This window comes from Doryrhamphus excisus, linkage group LG22 (genome assembly GCF_037039965.1).
Source record: "Doryrhamphus excisus strain RoL-2023G ecotype Guam linkage group LG22, RoL_Dexc_Guam_v1.1, whole genome shotgun sequence".
In the NCBI taxonomy this organism is placed as follows: Eukaryota; Metazoa; Chordata; class Actinopteri; order Syngnathiformes; family Syngnathidae; genus Doryrhamphus; species Doryrhamphus excisus.
In genome coordinates, this window is record NC_136378.1 from 8,291,232 (window position 1) to 8,310,487 (window position 19,256).

The 19,256-nt window shown below is 41.5% G+C and overlaps 1 protein-coding gene across 4 annotated transcripts in view; it reads right to left on the reverse strand.

Moving 5' to 3' along the window:
- Positions 1–19,256, reverse strand: part of nlgn3a (neuroligin 3a) — a 212,898-nt gene that overhangs the window by 142,961 nt on the left and 50,681 nt on the right. For 2 of the 4 annotated variants that reach the window (XM_078788071.1, XM_058063836.2), the window contains one exon: positions 9,408–9,467. The exons of the other annotated variants lie outside the window; for them this stretch is intronic. In XM_078788071.1, the coding sequence (XP_078644197.1) occupies positions 9,408–9,467 (60 nt within the window). The remainder of the gene's footprint in view (positions 1–9,407; positions 9,468–19,256) is intronic. 4 annotated transcript variants of the gene reach the window in all.

A 19,256-nucleotide genomic window follows, 5' to 3' on the forward strand; every position in this document is an offset into this window, starting at 1 on the left:
AATTCTGCTGCTTTGAAGGTCCCAATGAGCACAGTGGCCTCCATTATTGGTAAATGGAAGACGTTTGGAACCACCAGGACTCTTCCTAGAGCTGGCCGGCCTTCTAAACTGAGCGATCGGGGAAGAAGGGCCTTAGTCAGGGAGGTGACCAAAGCCCCGATGGTCACTCTGTCAGAGCTCCAGCGTTCCTCTGTGGAGAGAGGAGAGCCTTCCAGAAGGACAACCATCTCTGCAGCAATCCACCAATCAGGCCTGTATGGTAGAGTGGCCAGACGAAAGCCACTCCTTAGTAAAAGGAACATGGCAAAAAGCACCTGAATGACTCTCAGACCATGAGAAACAAAATTCTCTGGTCTGATGGCTTTCGCCTGGCCATTTTGTGTAGAATTTTGAGGCAAGAGATTAATTTAATACAATTTGGAATGAGGCTGTAACATGATAAAATGCAGAAAAGATGCACTGTATACTGAAAACAAACTATAAATACTGTAAATACCATAATGTGCAATGCAAATCCTGATTATATTGGGGTGTTTTCTACAGTTGTGATTGTAACTGCAATTGAAATGTATTCATTCTTCTTCCTCATCTGTGCTTTTTGACTCCATCCCACCTCATTGAAATCACAGAGTCACATATCTGACATTAAGAACCGACCTTGACATTGTGGAGTGGCGCAGGACAGAAGCAAGTGGAGATAAGTGTGGCCGGCATTCATTGTGTCAACACTCGGTGAAACACGGCTGCTGTCAGCGGCTAGCAATAGGGTCTGAGGTGGGCCGGGGTGGGGGAAATGGAAGGGAAGGGGGTGACACAGAGGGTGACACAATGTCCTGATGTGGCAGGACATGACACGCACCCTACTGTAATTCTCTTGTCAGGACAAGCTTCTCACTTCAATCATGACAAGTCCATTACCCGGCTATGTTAAAAGTGGCAGCAATTTTTTTTTTTTTATCTTTTTTTTGCTGTGGAGCTGCTTGCAAAACATTTTGTGCAATTACAGCAAATTATTCAGCTGCTACAAGTCGGTAACAGTTTTCTGAATGTCACTGACTATCTGCTTCCATTCCCTTTTCACGCACATAAAATGAACAAGCGTGTGTATGTGTGTGTGTTTTCATGTGTGTGAGACTCGGCCTTGGAGGGAAAAGTGTTCAAGTGAAGGAACACGCTGTAACAAATTCTCTTTTTTTCCCACTCACAAACACTAAGCATGACTTAAAAAAAAAAAAAAAAAAAAATGTCGCTAGCCAGTTGACTTTTAGAAGTTGGCATCCGTCACAATATTCCAGTTGAGGTTTTGGTACGGCGTTCCCGTGACATTTTCCAAACTAACTCAGGTGTGTCCTATGTATATAAAAAAAAACAATCTTAGCTTGCCATGGCACTGTCTACGTGAAAAATGTATGAAAGTGATTCCCATTCGCTCCTCTATGAATCTTTGCATCCCTACAGCGACGGTAATGGGAGCAATGACCTTTGGGTGAAGGTGACTTCCTGCTTCCTGGTTGACTGGTGTGTTTGTGCTGTAAAAGTGATGTTGGCAAGAGAGAAGGCGATGAGTGGTGTGCGTATGTGAAGGGGTAAAAAAAGGAAGGAGAGCCAAGGATAGATGAAGGTGTTGTCATCTCCAAGACACATGGACAGCTGTTTGCTCCCAAAATGACAGGAAACTGTTGGTCATGCAAACTACACGTAGACTACAAAACAGAAAGGTTATGCTTGAATTCCTGCTGGTGATGAGTTCGGCCATATCCATGTAAGTAAAGAAAACAAAACATTTTCTTTGTTTTGAGAAATTTCATGTCAAGATGACAAACGATCTCTTTATTAGAGGTGAAAAAACAGGTCAATATTTCTCCTTAAGAAAAAAATGTCTCGCTATAATAAATTCATCCATTCATTCATTTTCTACCGCTTATCCTCACAAGGGTTGCGGGCATGCTGGAGTCTATCCCAGCTGTCTTCGGGGCGAGAGGCGTTGTACACCCTGGACTAGTCGCCAGCCAATCACAGGGCACATATAGACAAACAACCATTCACACTCACATTCATACCTATGGACAATTTGGAGTCGCTAATTAACCTAGCATGTTTTTGGAATGTGGGAGGAAACCGGAGTACCCGGAGAAAACCACAGGTACCCCCCGCCTCTCGCACGAAGACAGATGGGATAGGCTCCAGCACCCCCGCGACCCTCGTGAAGAAAAACAGAAGAAATTGAATGAATGAATGAATGTTTACATGCAGGCTGCACGGCAGATAAGTGGATAGCATGCGGGCCTTACAGCCAGCAGACGCAAGTTCAATTCCACCCCTGGCTATCTCTGTGTGGAGTTTGCATGTGGGTTTTCCGGTTTCCGGTTTCCTCCCACATTCCAAAAACATGCTAGGTTAATTAGCGACTCCTAATTGTCCATAGGTATGAATGTGAGTGTGAATGGTTGTTTGTCTATATGTGCCCTGTGATTGGCTGGCGACCAGTCCAGGGTGTACCCCGCCTCTTGCACAAAGACAGCTGGGATAGGCTCCAGCACCCCCGCGACCCTCTGGAAAGATAAGCGGTAGAAAATGAATTGTCTGCACGGCGAACAAGTGGATAGCTAGGAGACCCAAGTTCAATTCCACCCCCGGCCATCTCTGTGTGGAGTTTGCATGTTCTCCCCGTGCATGTGTGGGTTTTCCGGGTTTCCGGTTTCCTCCCACATTCCAAAAACATGCTAGGTTAATTAGCGACTCCAAATTATCCATAGGTATGAATGTGAGTGTGAATGGTTGTTTGTCTATATGTGCCCTGTGATTGCCTGGCGACCAGTCCAGGGTGTACCCCGCCTCTCGCCTGAACACAGATGGGATAGGCTCCAGCATACCCTAGTGAGTATTACATCATAGAAAATGGATGGATGGATAGATTCCGCATTCACTAGTTCATCTGTTGCACGACACCACCATCTTTTAATGTAATGTCCAATCCAGATGGTGTCTGTGGCCCCTTTTCACCCAATTTTACACCCAGTCTTTTAGTCATCTGGCTCTGTACGATACCCTTGTGGCAACAGCATTTTGCAAAACAGCATTTCAAATACCGAACTGTATCTTTTAAGTAAACATGTGTATAGCTGGGTTTGAATCCCTGTCACAACAGAAAGAATGATGTGGAGGCAATGGTATGCAAATTGCTCCCCAAGTCTCCATCCAGGCTGCTTGAGATGAACTGAGGGTTTTGCTAGCTGGAGATCCAGTCAGGCTTGTGCAATGGAATTAATGGTAATACCAAGCCAGGTGGAACTCGGCTCTGCTCCCTGGCACTGTAACGACGCAGAGCTTCTGTGTTTGTGTGCCTATCCTCATCGGTGCTTGGAAACAAGCGTTGTTTGTGCGCTCAAAGTGCGTGCATGCTTTACTTATTGGATGGTTTTGGGTATACGCTCTCACAGGCGGCCTCCCTCCTGAATGGAGCGTCAGCCAAATCGACAAGCAGACAGACTTACAGACACGTTTACTTTTCATTAGTGCTTGCAACCCGGTACACGGAGCCGTGTTTTTTATCCTTACTTCCTCTTTTTTCATGGCCACTTTTATTTAACAACAGCAGGTAGGCGACTGGAAGCTTTCACTCCTGTTTACAATGTAATAACAGCCTCTGGAAATTTGAGTCTTGATTGTGGGACAGAGTAAATCACGACGACTTGGCCTACACACTCATGTTGCCGCAGGGAGTCCTGGGCTGAATCTGAATAGACTATGGGGGTGCCACAGGGTTGACTGTCGCTCTGAAAGACAGGCTGAGGAAAACAGACAGAGATGCTCAGAGGGGGAGCCTAAGGGACAGACTGTAGACACAAAGATGTACGGTGTATTAAAAGGTCATTGCGCTGTTGACTTTGCTTCACATTTACCTTGGACATCCATGTGTATTTCTGCGTGGGCTTGCAGGATCATACAAACCTCGAATGTTTTGATGGGTGCGGCATTGGGTCAAAGACGGTCATTTAAATATTGGATTGCAGATCCATTCATTCATTCGTTTCGACCGATTATCCTCACAAGGGTCAGGGGGTGCTGGAGCCTATCCCAGCTGTCTTCCGGCGAAAGGCGGGGTATTCCCTGGACTGGTCGCCAGCCAATCACAGGCCACATATAGACAGTTGTGACAGGGATTCAAGCCCAGCTATACACATGTTTACTGAAAAGATACAGTTCGGTATTTGAAATGCTGTTTTAAAAAATACTGAATTCGGTATCCATCCAATCATCCATGTAATACTCACTAGGCTATGCTGGAGCCTATCCCAACTGTCTTCAGGCGAGAGGCGGGGTACACCCTGGACTAGTCGTCAGCCAATCACATGGCACATATAGACAAACAACCATTCACACTCACATTCATACCTATGGACAATTTAGAGTCGCTAATTAACCTAGCCTGTTTTTGGAATGTGGGAGGAAACCGGAAACCGGAAAACCCACACATGCACGGGGAGAACATGCAAACTCCACACAGAGATGGCCGAGGGTGGGGAAAGACAAAATAAGTCGCCAAAAAGTTACCACTTCCACACAAAATAAGAGAACTCATTCATTCATTCATTTTATACCGCTTATCCTCACGAGGGTCGCAAGGGGTGCTGGAGCCTATCCCAGCTGTCTTCGTGCGAGAAGCGGGGTACACCCTGGACTGGTCGCCAGCCAATCACAGGGCACATATAGACAAACAACCATTCACACTCACATTCATACCTATGGACAATTTGGAGTCGCTAATTAACCTAGCATGTTTTTGGAATGTGGGAGGAAACCGTCAAAAATCCACCCACTCCACACATAAATGGCAGAGGGTGGGATTGAACTTGAGTCTCCTAGCTGTGAGGCCTGCGTGCTAACCACTCGATCACCGTGCAGCTAGATTTTTATAATACTACTACATCGGTGGTGTTCAAATAATTGAATTTGGCGCAAGTTGAGTACTAAAGTACTCAAGTACGCAAGCACTAAAAGTATCTTTTAGTACATTTTTATACTTGCATGGCAGTTAAAGGAAACCTGCACCAGTATCCACTCCTTCAGTCAGTCTGGATTTTCAAAGTTAATCAATTCCTCGGATTATTGCCACAACTTTCTACAATACATGTGAGAGGTATGATTTATAACCTAGCATGAACTTATTTTTTTTTTCCAAAATCAAAGGCGATACAGCAGCAGCAGTTCCAGTACCTCGCGTTAACTCTCGGTCGTAGCCCGAGGCGTTGTGTGAGAGAGTCGCTGCGAGCGAGGTGCTGTGTCACTACATCAGAAAAGCAGTTCCTGTGTGTTAGCTCCTACAATAACAATGTCGCTATAACTTGGCTAATATGCAGGTAACGGCATGTTGGCAGTTTTGGGATATTTTTTTAAGGAGGCTTTATAGGTGAATCCCTTTCTGTGCATGGATAATGAATCAGTGAGCACAAGGCGGATAACTAGAATGTCTATAAAAGGGAAAGACGTGTGTTCTTGTCTCACATAAGGATTTTAGGATGCTGGGCAAAATTGCTAAAGATTTCCTTTAAGAACGTCCAAACATTACTGAAACCTTGCCTTTGGAGGTAATAAATATATGATATGGAATATGGAATATTTTGAAATGTGAATAAATTATATGTCGACCAGCGTCCCATTACAGACTTCAAGGTTCTACTGCAAGTTAAATTTGTGGAGGGATGGGGCAAAGCACAAAAACCAATACATTTGATTGATACTGTAATTCATCTTCATTTTGATATGTTATATATTATAACATAATATAATTCATTCATTCATTTTCTACCGCTTTTCCTCACGAGGGTCGCGGGGGATGCTGGGGCCTATCCAGGCTGCCTTTGGGCGAGAGGCGGGGTACACCCTGGATGCCAGCCAATCACAAGGCACATATAGACAAACAACCATTCACACTCACATTCATACCTATGGACAATTTGGAGTCGCTAATTAACCTAGCATGTTTTTGGAATGTGGGAGGAAACCGGAGAAAACCCACACATGCACGGGGGAGAACATGCAAACTCCACACAGAGATGGCCGAGGGTGGAATTGAACCTTGGTCTTCTAGCTGTGAGGTCTGCGCACTAACCACTCGACCGCCGTGCCGCCCACATAATATAATAATATAACATAATATATAATAATTCATTCATTTTCTACCGCTTTTCCTCACGAGGGTCGTGGGGGTGCTGGAGCCTATTCCAGCTGTCTTTGGGCGAGAGGCCGGGTACACCCTGGACTGGTCGCCAGCCAATCACAGGGCACATATAGACAAACAACCATTCACACTCACATTCATACCTATGGACAATTTGGAGTCGCTAATTAACCTAGCATGTTTTTGGAATGTGGGAGGAAACCGGAAAACCCACACATGCACGGGGAGAACATGCAAACTCCACACAGAGATGGCCGAGAATGGAATTGAACCCTGGTCTCCTAGCTGTGGGGTCTGTGCGCTAACCACTCGACCGCCGTGCCGCCCTGATATGTTATATATTATAACATAATATAATTCATTAATTCATTTTCTACCGCTTTTTCCTCACGAGGGTCGCGGGGGTGCTGGAGCCTATCCCAGCTGTCTTCGGACAAAAGGTGGGGTACACCCTGGACTGGTCGCCAGCCAATCACAGGGCACATATAGACAAACAACCATTCACACTCACATTCATACCTATGAACAATTTGGAGTCGCTAATTAACCTAGCATGTTTTTGGAATGTGGGAGGAAACCGGAGTACCCGGAGAAAATGTGGCCCGCAGGACACTAGTTTGAGGCCCCCGCCTTGATATGAAAGTTTCATGTGCAAGTTTGATATGGATGCTGTATGGTATCATGTACCCAGAAAAAAATTATTACGTTTGATTCATGTTCATGTTAAAGGTTAAATAACTGTTAATAGTTATCCTCCCTAGTCGTGTGGAAGTGGTAAGTTGTTACCACGCATGCACAGGGAGAACATGCAAACTCCACACAGAGATGACCGAGGGTTGAATTGAACCCTGGTCTCCTAGCTGTGAGGTCTGCGTGCTAACCACTCGACCGACTTGATAATAGTCGTCATTGCCTCTGCTGTGTTATTGTTGTGAGTGCATACATGCGCAATGTATGTATTCTGATGACTCAGAATGATATGTCTGGGGCGTTGTAACATAAGGGGAGGACAGTTCAAAGGCAGTGGGAGGGAGGGAATTAGCCCCACGTACACATAAGGCCAACCGAGGTAGCATAGTAATGCACAGACTGAGCGATGGAGGTGCCGGGCAGCTAGACAAGACAGCAGCTCTGCACAATGAATAAGAATGTGGATGAGAGGTGAATCACCAAGTGTGAGTGAGCAAGTGGGAGTTGTGTGTGTGTATCTTCTCATTCTACTTGCCCTTTAACGTTAAAACAAGCATTCGATTTTCATCAGCGGCATATGCGGTGCATTCGCTGTCAAGGGATTGCGGCAGTAATACATGCTGGAGTAAAATGCAAGACTGCATGTAAAGATTTTTAGGTTTGTGTCGGAGTGTGTGGTGCCCTTTTTTCCAACAAAAAAAAAAAGACACAAAACATTGGGGATGAATAACAGAGCAACAGGGGAGTCCCTGAACGCTTCTTCCTTCCGTCTTCCTGTCTCAGACTGACACTTCAAAAAGACATATTTACCAGAACAATAAGAGTCTCTGGATCATGTTTAGGGATTGATAGCCAACATGGGCATTAGTTACAGAGCTGCGGCACAGATTCCGCTGGGATGCTATTGTGCTTTCTACGGTGATGTTCTGTAAATAGCATTAGTTGCGCTCTGTAAAGAATAGACTTGTCACATTTTCAGTCAGGCTAGTCTTGCACAGCAGCTTAGAGACCGAGCCAATATGTACACACGTTGAAGATGTGCCAGACAAAAGGATCGGCACCCGTCAGCACTTTCCAAGGGACTGCAGGCTACACTCTTAAAAATGCTAGGTTGTTTTTTTGACCCAACCGCTGCGTTGAGCCTGTTGGGTCATTTAATTGGGTAATTTTTTAATTGAATTGGGTATTCTGAGAACCCAATTCACTGGGTTATCTCTGTTGGGTGTTATTTGCTGCTGGGTTGGGATTTCCATTATGTAAAAAAAATGCAAAAATAAAAATAAAAATAAAAATAAAAATAAAAATAAAAATAAAAATAAAAATAAAAATAAAAATAAAAATAAAAATAAAAATAAAAATAAAAATAAAAATAAAAATAAAAATAAAAATAAAAATAAAAATAAAAATAAAAATTAAATGGTATACTGGCAACCTGGGTTGAAATAACCCAGCAGTGTAGTAAATATGAACCCAGCGTTGGGTCATATGAACAACCCAACTTGTTTGGTTTAAATAACCCAACGCGAGGTTGGTCCAATATTTAACCAGCGCTGGGTTGGGAAACAAAGAGTGTACATGTGCAGATGCATGTGGCCTTTCTTGGAGGGACGCAAAGCTGCAGACTGAAGGAAACTTAACATTGGGCTGGAATGACGGAACACTTGTGTGTCAGAATGGTTCTATTTTCCACAACAAGGCTTCTTTTAGAAAGAGAGGAGACAGGAAGTACATAAACGAATCAACATCTTGAAGCATTCTCAGCCTCAATAACTGCAAGAAAAGTAAGCGTCAAAGTGATGTAGGTTTTTTTTTTTTACCAAATGTGCCGACATATTGTATAAAAATCCAATCGTTGACAGTGTTTTATCTGAATACTCAACATCATGCTTGCATCACCTGCCCTAGAGTGGTGAACGAGGGCTAAAGCAGGAGGAATCAAGGGTTTGCTTAAGATTCAGCATCTTAAGCCATTTTCTGTTGCAGCACAAGAATCATCTCTCATTCTAATCTCACCAAGAGATCCAGCCTGAGCCCGGAATATCCCAAGATAAATATGGAAAGTGAACAATACGATTGCTGAGCAGCAACATTTCATTTTCTACACCTCTTCCCTCTAATCCTCTCCAGCGGTCCTTGTGAACTGCCTCTCCTCATCGAAATCTGCTAGAAGACCTACTGAATAGTCTGATATGACACCGTAGCCTCACTTCCTCTCAGCTATTTCCGCCACAAGTGCAGTGACTGGCCACAATTCCAGAGGCTCTCTTACCGCCACCTGTGACCTTGTAATAACACAATGTCATCAGATATTTTTTTTCGTTTTTTTATCACTAGATTGCATCTGACTACGTTGCAAAAACCCTGTCTCAGTTGCTTCACATTCATGCAACGCTCTCAAAAGAAAAATACATAAAACAAATATGTTATGTGACATTATGAGAACAAAAAAAAATTATAAATAAACTAAAAACATGGCAAAGATAACAAAACATTTGCTATAAGAACCATGCATCAGCTTCGTTCACCATAAAAATACCTTCATCTTCATCACCGTCGTTATCCGATAAATCCTCGCCCTGTTTTTTTGCATGGGCCCCTGTTTGGTAAAGCAGGCAGAGACATAGACAAGTACAGGGCAAATTCAAAAAAGAGCACAGTTGAAAACACTGTGGCTGATTTCATTGAAATTGCCTCCAATGAAAACACCACGGCAGCAGTTGAAATTGGATAAGAAAAAACAACATTTTTATTTTATTCAATCCCACAAAGTAAATATCACAAAAGAGTATTAGGGCCTCAACATATTACACTATTTCAGTCAAATCTACAGAAGATAAAATAGAATTCTAAGACAATTTGGTAGAGATATTATGATAATAAACATATGTGGATTCCCACACTGTATTTTTTGTTAAAAAAATATATATATATTTAGCATTTGTATTATTTTGTGTGGAAAAAAATGATTTTTCTTTCTGTAGAAAACACCTCTCATTCACCATAAGTCAATAATAATTCATAAATAAAATGTAAAGTGTACATGTACCACTGTTCGAAAATCCCCAGTTTATATATTTTTATGTATTTATGCTTCACTGATGTTTCATCATCAAGTATTATGATTTTGGACCTTGAATTCGCTTCTGATGAGGCATTCAAGTGCACTACGTAACACTACAGTGTTAAGCTTTCAGACACCAATGTAGTAATGTGTATATTCACGCACAATTGGGATATCACATTTTGGGAAGCAAGGATCTACATTATCATTCATAAATGGGGAGTACCTTCATATTTTTATACTGGTTTTTCATCATTTGTTGGCGGTCCCAGAAAATAACCACTGTGAAAAGCAGGGTCGTGCATTAAAATGAGCGATGACTGTTGAGGATGTTACATTTTGGTTGAAGTTACATAATATTTTTGTCAATACATCAACACCAATTTAATATGACTGTACAAAAAAACAGTCTTGCAATATTACCACTTTATTATTCTTATTATATTACATTGATTGTCTTCAGTGCGGCCCTAGCACTCCTTTGTAACGTTATTCAAATGTCATTATTACATAAAACAACAACAACAATTGAACATTTGTACCATTAAACAAATCAACAAATTAAACACATAATACAAATTAAGAAAGACATCTTTACAGTTGAAGCAGTCACACAATATTAATATTTATTATTTCCAACATTACAAAGCTAATTAAATCCCAGTGAAACCATCTTTAGATGCAATAATTAAATGATATAAAACAAATGCTGGAATTGTAGAAATGAATACAAATGCATTATAAATTAGCATCACCATAAAATCGGTGGTGTTGTGTTTAAAGTCAAATTGTTTTCAAAGGGGTGTGAGAGCTTCTAAATACTACTTAAGGGAATTTGTATTCTCTGCAGATACGCACCTTTGCATCTATTCTTAACTCAGTCTTTGCAGTTAATGAGACTTTGGAGAGGTGGGGTGTTGGGGGGGGGGCACAGACAATGTGCAAACTGGCTAACTACATGCTAATTGACATGAAGAAGCTCAAGAGTACAGGCTTTAAACTACAAGGCAAAAGTAAGAGAAAGGATTTCAACTTTCCCGAGAGGTTGCTACGTGTGAATAAATTACCAGATTGATGTGAGATGTGAGCAACTTGTCTCGGTGACCAGCAATCGTAGGTAATGTCATGTTTTCCTTGTGTTGCATATCAGTGCAAACCCTCCAGGGCACCTGAACACCATGTAAACTTGCAGTGCTCAGGTCTATTTTGTACTTTATTGCACTTTTTTTTTTACCACTTCCTCACCACGTTGCGGTTCAAATTTCTCTATCAAAGTATGAACATTCATTCATTCATTTTCTACCGCTTATCCTCACAAGGGGTCACTGGGGTATGCTGGAGCCTATCCCAGCTGTCTTCGGGCCAGGACACCCTGGAGTGGTGGCCAGCCAATCACAGGGCACATATAGACAAACAACCATTCACACTCACATTCATACCTATGGACAATTTGGAGTCGCCAAATCGCTCTTGTTCCAACATAAAAGCCTTGAGCCGAGGGGCAACAAGAACTGCTACCCCTTCTTGTCAACTCTCACTGCTGGCAATACCGACTTGGAATAAAGTCCAGCCCCTCTTAAGGGGATATACAAAATGTTTTTGTAACATAATACATAAGGATTCAGTGCAAAAGGGGGTCTAGTTAAACCTCAGTTGTATCAATTGAGGGGTGGCTCTAAAAAAGTGTTGTGCCGGACTCGGACTATCAAGGATTCGAGTAGCCACAATGTGCAGACACACATGACAAGCAAGTGTCACCGAGATAGGTTGCATTGCAAGGTTTATATTGTGTGTAAAACACTCCATGTACAGCACTATCGCTTCTACAGTAGCGATGCTATATTCAGTGTGATACATTTTAGGCTGACTTCCTCCCATGAAAAATTTCTCCAAAGGAGAAATATAGTCATGTTTTAATCATCTTGTGGGATGCGAAATGCTTAAACGGCACGTGTTCGTATTCATACTACGCCATTACTACCATGCTTGGACCAAAAGTCTGGCATGATTCACACTCTGATTTACTACACTTTTTTCTGGCGCTATTGGACCACGGCAGGACACAATGGGGCTCACATGCCCTCGCTCAAACCTGCGACCACACTAGCCAACAGACATCCCAGGCTTTCAATCCACTGATCAGCAGAGCTCTTGTTAAGCATGTTATTGCACCGCCAGAAAGGATGTTTACACGACTAACATTTGAATGCATAGTGCACAGCGTAATTACAACTGTGAGTTTCATAACGAACATTAACGTTCAGTATCATGATTATTTCAGCGAGTAAAACAAGTGAAGACCTTCGTCTCGCTCTGGTAGTGTACGTCCATCTGCTTAGTGATGTGGGAGTACTGAACATAACATGCTGTATGAGCTGCTACATGAGCCTGAAAATGTGTCGGCATAAAAAATTTTTTTATCAGTTTTACCAAGCATGGATTTTCAGGTGAAGGTGAAAGGTAGAAATAAAAGAAAAAATGTTATTGCAAGTTATTGCAAATGCATCACCTCATTTAGCTTCATATAGGATTTCTTAACAATTGTCGCAGTGGATGTTAGAATGTGGTAGTTGATTGCCTTTGATTAAACATTTATAGGTTAAGACTGTGTGGGTGTGTAAATGTCATAGTGAAACACAGAAGAACAGTCAATAAAAATAATAAAATGTCTGAATTTCACACCTCTGGAAGTGTTACAGCAATTTTGACATAATTCTTTAAGACAATAAAGCCTCCGTTTTTGACTTTGACAGGTTGTTTCCTTTTGTAGGAAGTACCAGTCATTACATATTTTAGCTCTTGCATCTATCTGAGTGGGCTTTGTGGGAACCAGTGAAAATATTTTTAGCAAAATAACAGCTAAAACAACTTCAGGCTTTTTTATTGTCCAGTGCTGTTAGTCTGGCTTGCCCTGTTGTTGACTGTTGCCATGTGGAGCATAACAGTGAGCATATTGAGTATTAGTGCTTTAGACAGGCCTGGATTGGATGGCAGGTGTTGACGCAGCAGCTCTGCCACTTTGAATTGTGTTGTCCGTACGTCTGTGTGTGTCAAATATGAACCTACAGTTTAATAGGAATCCCAAATACATACGGCTGTGTGTACAAACATGTAATATTTGATTTGTTTATTGTTTTGTATTTGATTTTAACATTTTTGACAGTGCAAAAAAAATTGCAAAAGGCAAAAAGGGCAAATTAACGCCCATCAATCCTATCCACCTAACATCCATTCATGCATTTTTTGTACCGCTTATCCTCATGAGGATGGCGGGCATGCTGGAGCCTTGTACTGGTGGCCAGCCAATCACAGGGCACATATAGACAAACAACCATTCACACTCACATTCATACCTATGGAAAATTTGGAGTCGCCAATTAACCTAACATGTTTTTGGAATGTGGGAGGAAACTGGAGTACCCGGAAAAAACCCACGCATGGATGGTGAATCGCGTGCCCGCTAACCACTCCACCACTGTGCAGCCTTGTCCGATTTTTTAAAATACATTTAAATTACCGTAAATGTCTCAAAATTATTTGAATAACTTGTTTCTGAAGAAAAACACTAGACTTTAGACTGGCCTAGTCAAAGTCCAGTTGATATGTTGTGCCACGACCTTGAAAAGGCTCGAAAATGTTGGAAAAGCCTCCAACGTGGCTCAATAACAATAATTCTGTAAAAATAACTGGGTTGAAATTCCTTCACAGAGCTCTAAGAGGCTCATTGCAAGTTATCACAAGCACTTGATTGCAGTTGTTGCTGCTATAAGTGGGCCCAACCTGTTATTAGGTTTAAAATACATTTAAATTTCCGTAAATGTCTCAAAATTATTTGAATGGCTTGTTTCTGAAGAAAAACACTATGAAGACTTTAGACTGGCCTAGTCAAAGTCCAGTTGATATGTTGTGCCACGACCTTGAAAAGGCTAGAAAATGTTGCAAAAGCCTCCAATGTGGCTCAATAACAATAATTCTGTAAAAATAACTGGGGTGAAATTCCTTCACAGAGCTGTAAGAGGCTCATTGCAAGTTATCACAAGCACTTGATTGCAGTTGTTGCTGATAAGAGTGGCCCAACCTGTTATTAGGTTTAAAATACATTTAAATTTCCCTAAATGTCTCAAAATTATTTGAATGGTTTGTTTCTGAAAAAAAAAAAAAAAAAAAAAAACACTATGAAGACTTTAGACTGGCCTAGTCAAAGTCCAGTTGATATGTTGTGCCACGACCTTGAAAAGGCGAGAAAATGTTGGAAAAGCCTCCAATGTGGCTCAATAACAATAATTCTGTAAAAATAACTGGGGCGAAATTCCATCACAGAGCTGTAAGAGGCTCATTGCAAGTTATCACAAGCACTTGATTGCAGTTGTTGCTGATAAGAGTGGCCCAACCTGTTATTAGGTTTAAAATACATTTAAATTACTGTAAATGTCTCAAAATTATTTGAATGGCTTGTTTCTCAAGAAAAACACTATGAAGACTTTAGACTGGCCTAGTCAAAGTCCAGTTGATATATTGTGCCACGACCTTGAAAAGGCTCGAAAATGTTGGAAAAGCCTCCAACGTGGCTCAATAACAATAATTCTGTAAAAATAACTGGGTTGAAATTCCTTCACAGAGCTATAAGAGGCTCATTGCAAGTTATCACAAGCACTTGATTGCAGTTGTTGCTGCTATAAGCGGGCCCAACCTGTTATTAGGTTTAAAATACATTTAAATTACTGTAAATGTCTCAAAATTATTTGAATGGCTTGTTTCTGAAGAAAAACACTATGAAGACTTTAGACTGGCCTAGTCAAAGTTCAGTTGGGATGTTGTGCCACGACCTTGAAAAGGCTAGAAAATGTTGCAAAAGCCTCCAACGTGGCTCAATAACAATAATTCTGTAAAAATAACTGGGGTGAAATTCCTTCACAGAGCTGTAAGAGGCTCATTGCAAGTTATCACAAGCACTTGATTGCAGTTGTTGCTGATAAGAGTGGCCCAACCTGTTATTAGGTTTAAAATACATTTAAATTTCCGTAAATGTCTCAAAATTATTTGAATGGTTTGTTTCTGAAAAAAAAAAAAAAAAAAAAAAACACTATGAAGACTTTAGACTGGCCTAGTCAAAGTCCAGTTGATATATTGTGCCACGACCTTGAAAAGGCTCGAAAATGTTGGAAAAGCCTCCAACATGGCTCAATAACAATAATTCTGTAAAAATAACTGGGTTGAAATTCCTTCACAGAGCTCTCAGAGGCTCATTGCAAGTTATCACAAGCACTTGACTGCAGTTGTTGCTGCTATAAGTGGGCCCAACCTGTTATTAGGTTTAGAGGGGCATCACTTTTTCACACAGGGCCATGTAGCTTTAGATATTTTTTCTTCCTTAATAAAAACTGTTTCATTTAAACATGCATTTTGTGTTCATTGATTAATATTTAAATGAGTTTGATGATCTGAAACATGCAGGGGCAAACCACTGGAATTATTTTTTTACTTAATATTGCCCGTGAGTGCAAAACTTTGCCTAACCTGACCAAGGAGGTGCTCATATGGAGACACTCTACCATGCACTAGTGCACACACGCCCATAGCTGTATGAGACTTGAATGAATGAATCCACAATTCCCTCACTACATAGTGGAAGGGCTGAATGTTAACTGCCCTTCTTTTGCAAGGGAAAAGGTTCCGTGACAATAGATGAGCTTCACCATTAAATATCAGAAAGGTCAGAATGTGGAAAGGGACTTAGTGAAAATGTGAAATGTTGCAGCCTTGACAATTTGAAGCTGTTATATTCAGTCTCTAATCCTCAGGTGGCCATTTTCCTCTTTTAGAGAGGCTGGATCCGTATCTCCTCCAGTCTGTGATCTCACTATCTCTTTCTCTCCCCCTTTTTGCTCTTCTCCATCCCTCTCAATCTGTCTCTCAGAGGAGAGGTTAGGGAACAGCTTGGGAGGGACATGTAAGCGAGAGTGATGGAGAACGCAGCTGAAAGGTTAAGGAGGCTGTAATCCTGCCGTAAAGGACAGCCAAAAATTCACACTGCGCTTCAGCTGTTCTCAAAATAATGAAGCAAAAACTAATAAAAGGCTGATAACGGTCTCCCTGCCTGTGTAAAGGCGGATAATAGAGAGAGACATGTTAACGCCACAGGCCTCTGGTATCACGCTGGGGCCACGTGAGCCATTGCACACATTGCAAGCATCACTATGATCAATCACTGCTTACAAGACGCTTTGTGTCTTAACCCCTGTCATCAGTTGTTTGAAGGAGTGATGGAAAAAATCAAACATCCATCATTTCTCATTACTGACACACTCATCAAGGATGAACGGTTGTCAGTGTGTGGTCTTTAAAATTGAAACCAAGAGAATATTTCCAGACACGGTGGTACCTCGGGTTTCGTTATTCATTTGTTTCAAAAGTTTTGACAAAAAACTAAACTTAGGAAATTCATAAAATTTATGAATTTCTTTGAAATTAAGATGCAGTGTTAAGATTAACATGCAGAAAATTATGTGAAGTCATTCTAAAGGATTAATTGACGCTAGAAATCAGGGGTTGGCTGTTTTCTGTTGACTTTTTCTAATAATTTTTAGCTTTCCGTGAAAATTTTCTTGCTGTTTTTTTTTGTGATGCTACTTAAAATGAGCAATAAGTTTGGTGGTAATAAACTTCCCCGGTTCTGTGCCACCACAAGAAACAAGTATTTTTCTGACTTTTAACGACAAATACAGCACATGGCACATTTGTCAAAAATGTTAGCACACATTGTTGCTAAACGTGCTGATTCTGGGATTGAAACTAATATGGGAGATTTTGGATGCACGCCGATATAATCCAGTAATTTTGATATTGAATATTTTGAAATTCAATATCAGTATCGGATCGAGGGGCGGCACGGCGGTCGAGTGGTTAGCGTGCAGACATGAACAGCTAGAAGACCCAAGTTTGATTCCAGCCTCGGCCATCTCTGTGTGGAGTTTCTCATGCACGTTCTCCCCGTGCATGCGTGGGTTTTCACCGGGTACTCCGGTTTCCTCCCACATTCCAAAAACATGCTAGGTTAATTGGCGTCTCCAAATTGTCCATAGGTATGAATGTGAGTGTGAATGGTTGTTTGTCTATATGTGCCCTGTGATTGGCTGGCGACCAGTCCAGGGTGTACCCCACCTCTCCACCGAAGACAGCTGGGATAGGCTCCAGCACCCCCACGACCCAAATGAGTATAAGCAGCATAGAAAATGGGTGGATAATCTAACTTCTTACTGTCTGTCAAACATTTGCAGCATTTTTTAAATAGGCTCCAGCATACCCGCGACCCTAGTAAGGGATAAGCAGTAGAAAATGGATGTATGATGGATTGATTAAACTAAATAGCCTTAGTTGTAAAAATTGGTGGCACTCGTAACTTTCTGTGGCCCCATGGGGGGTTATGTAGTCGTCAAACTAAAGATAAAAGCACAGACACCGAGAAAGCTTTGTTTCGGTCAAAAGCAAGCATTCTTATTTTGTGACACGTAGTCCTAGAAAACAATCAGTGTCAGTACAGAGTTAAAAAACTGTAAGAAACATATCCTGGAACATTGTTACTTGGTTTCAAGTTTTTTGGATAATTCAATCAAATGAGAGCGTCTGGGAGTTTGACCTTAGAGGTTCCACTGTTATGTTCAGATATTTTTTTACTTCCATGCAAGACGTTATGTTAACAACATTTTCTTGACTTTGTTAGCATTTCAAAGCCATTGCGACATATTACATGAATTCATGAAGTCATGATGCTTTTTCAAGTAAGCCCCAAAATATCTAGGTCTTTGCATAAGAATTTCTACTAACTTCTGAGAACAGACTTGTTGTTGTTTATATTGAGAGCACATGAAGTCATGTCTGCATATGCATTTTGTGCCGTTGTTAACATCCTCTGCCTGTTTCGGGTCGATCACATGAGAGCCATGTAGTATTAATCATTTTTCAAATAAGTCAAGAAAATAAGAAGAGTGGTGCATATATGAAAATACATTATTTTGAGGAAAATATGGGAAAAGGCAAAAGTCCTGTGTGTGTGTGTGTGTTGTCCTAACTTCAGTTCCTCTACCATTGACGAACACAACAATTTGATTAACTGTGAAAGTCGAACAGAGCAACAGCAGGGGGGGCCTCCGAGAGGGAACTTCCTGCTAAGGTCAAGTCTTGCATCACAAATCAATGTGACTTAACTCACTCGGGTCAATGAGCGTCCCAAATAGATGCTCACGGAAGACTACAGAAGTCTTCTCTGTCATATTCCAAAGAGGGCATCGACTGTTGTCAAACCACAAAGGCCAATATTTACTGTCATGTTGGAAAATGGTCTCCCATTCTTCTTGCAGCAGAGATTTCCTTGGCCAGCCCCTCCTTTCCTCAGGCACTTCTGAGCGAGCCAAACCACGGATTACTGTGGAGTGTTACTGGCTGCTACAACAAGACATACTGAGGTCTAAGCAAGATTGGGTCTATTTCACACTTTCATACTTCTCCAGCCACCATCGAGTAGAACTAAAAGATGTCCAAAGTTTCTGCTGGGAGAGTTAATCTGTGGGCTTGCAAGCCCTTGGATGGGGTTGTTCAATGCTGGCACCGGGCTGTGTAACAGCAGACTGCCGCCTGCATCGGAATGATACTTGGACAGCCCAAAATAGAGGCAAATTGTTGCACAGATTTTGCTGCACTTATCTCAAATAGGCTCGTGATGAGGGCTGAATTTCAGGAAGGATGATCCTATGGTGTCTCTCAGAAGCTGTTACTCAGCACACTGTTGTGAAGAACTCTGAGGACGGTTTTTACTCACAGTGAGAGACCTGCTGTAAAATAATGTGAATATTATACAAACAGACAGAACAGAACAGAGAGTGCACACAATTTAGCACCGGGCCGGAAGAATATTTCATCAAAAGGATGTGACTTTAAAAAAAAATAAATAAATACATCTGTCAATCAATTTAACAATGTGGACTTCTTTAAAGGTAAAGCCTGCCAACACTACAGTTCTTCCTACACTGTCTGTTCAAGCTGGGATTTATCTGCCTTTTTTTACCTCACACAATATTCAACCTTCAGAGGTAGTATCAGCTGGAACAGAGGCTGGACTGGCGTCTGTATAAAATACACTGTTGTGTTGAAAACAATTGTTGCTGTCCGACAGGTCCTCAATTATCACATTATCTGATTACAAATACCGTGTCACTAGTCCTCTTCTCTCCTAAACAGGAAGCACGACAAGAGGTATTGAGTGAACCCTACTGTCAGTCATTCAGTCTCTTTGTCCCAGTAGGTGGGACTGCTCGCCAGCGTGCCTAC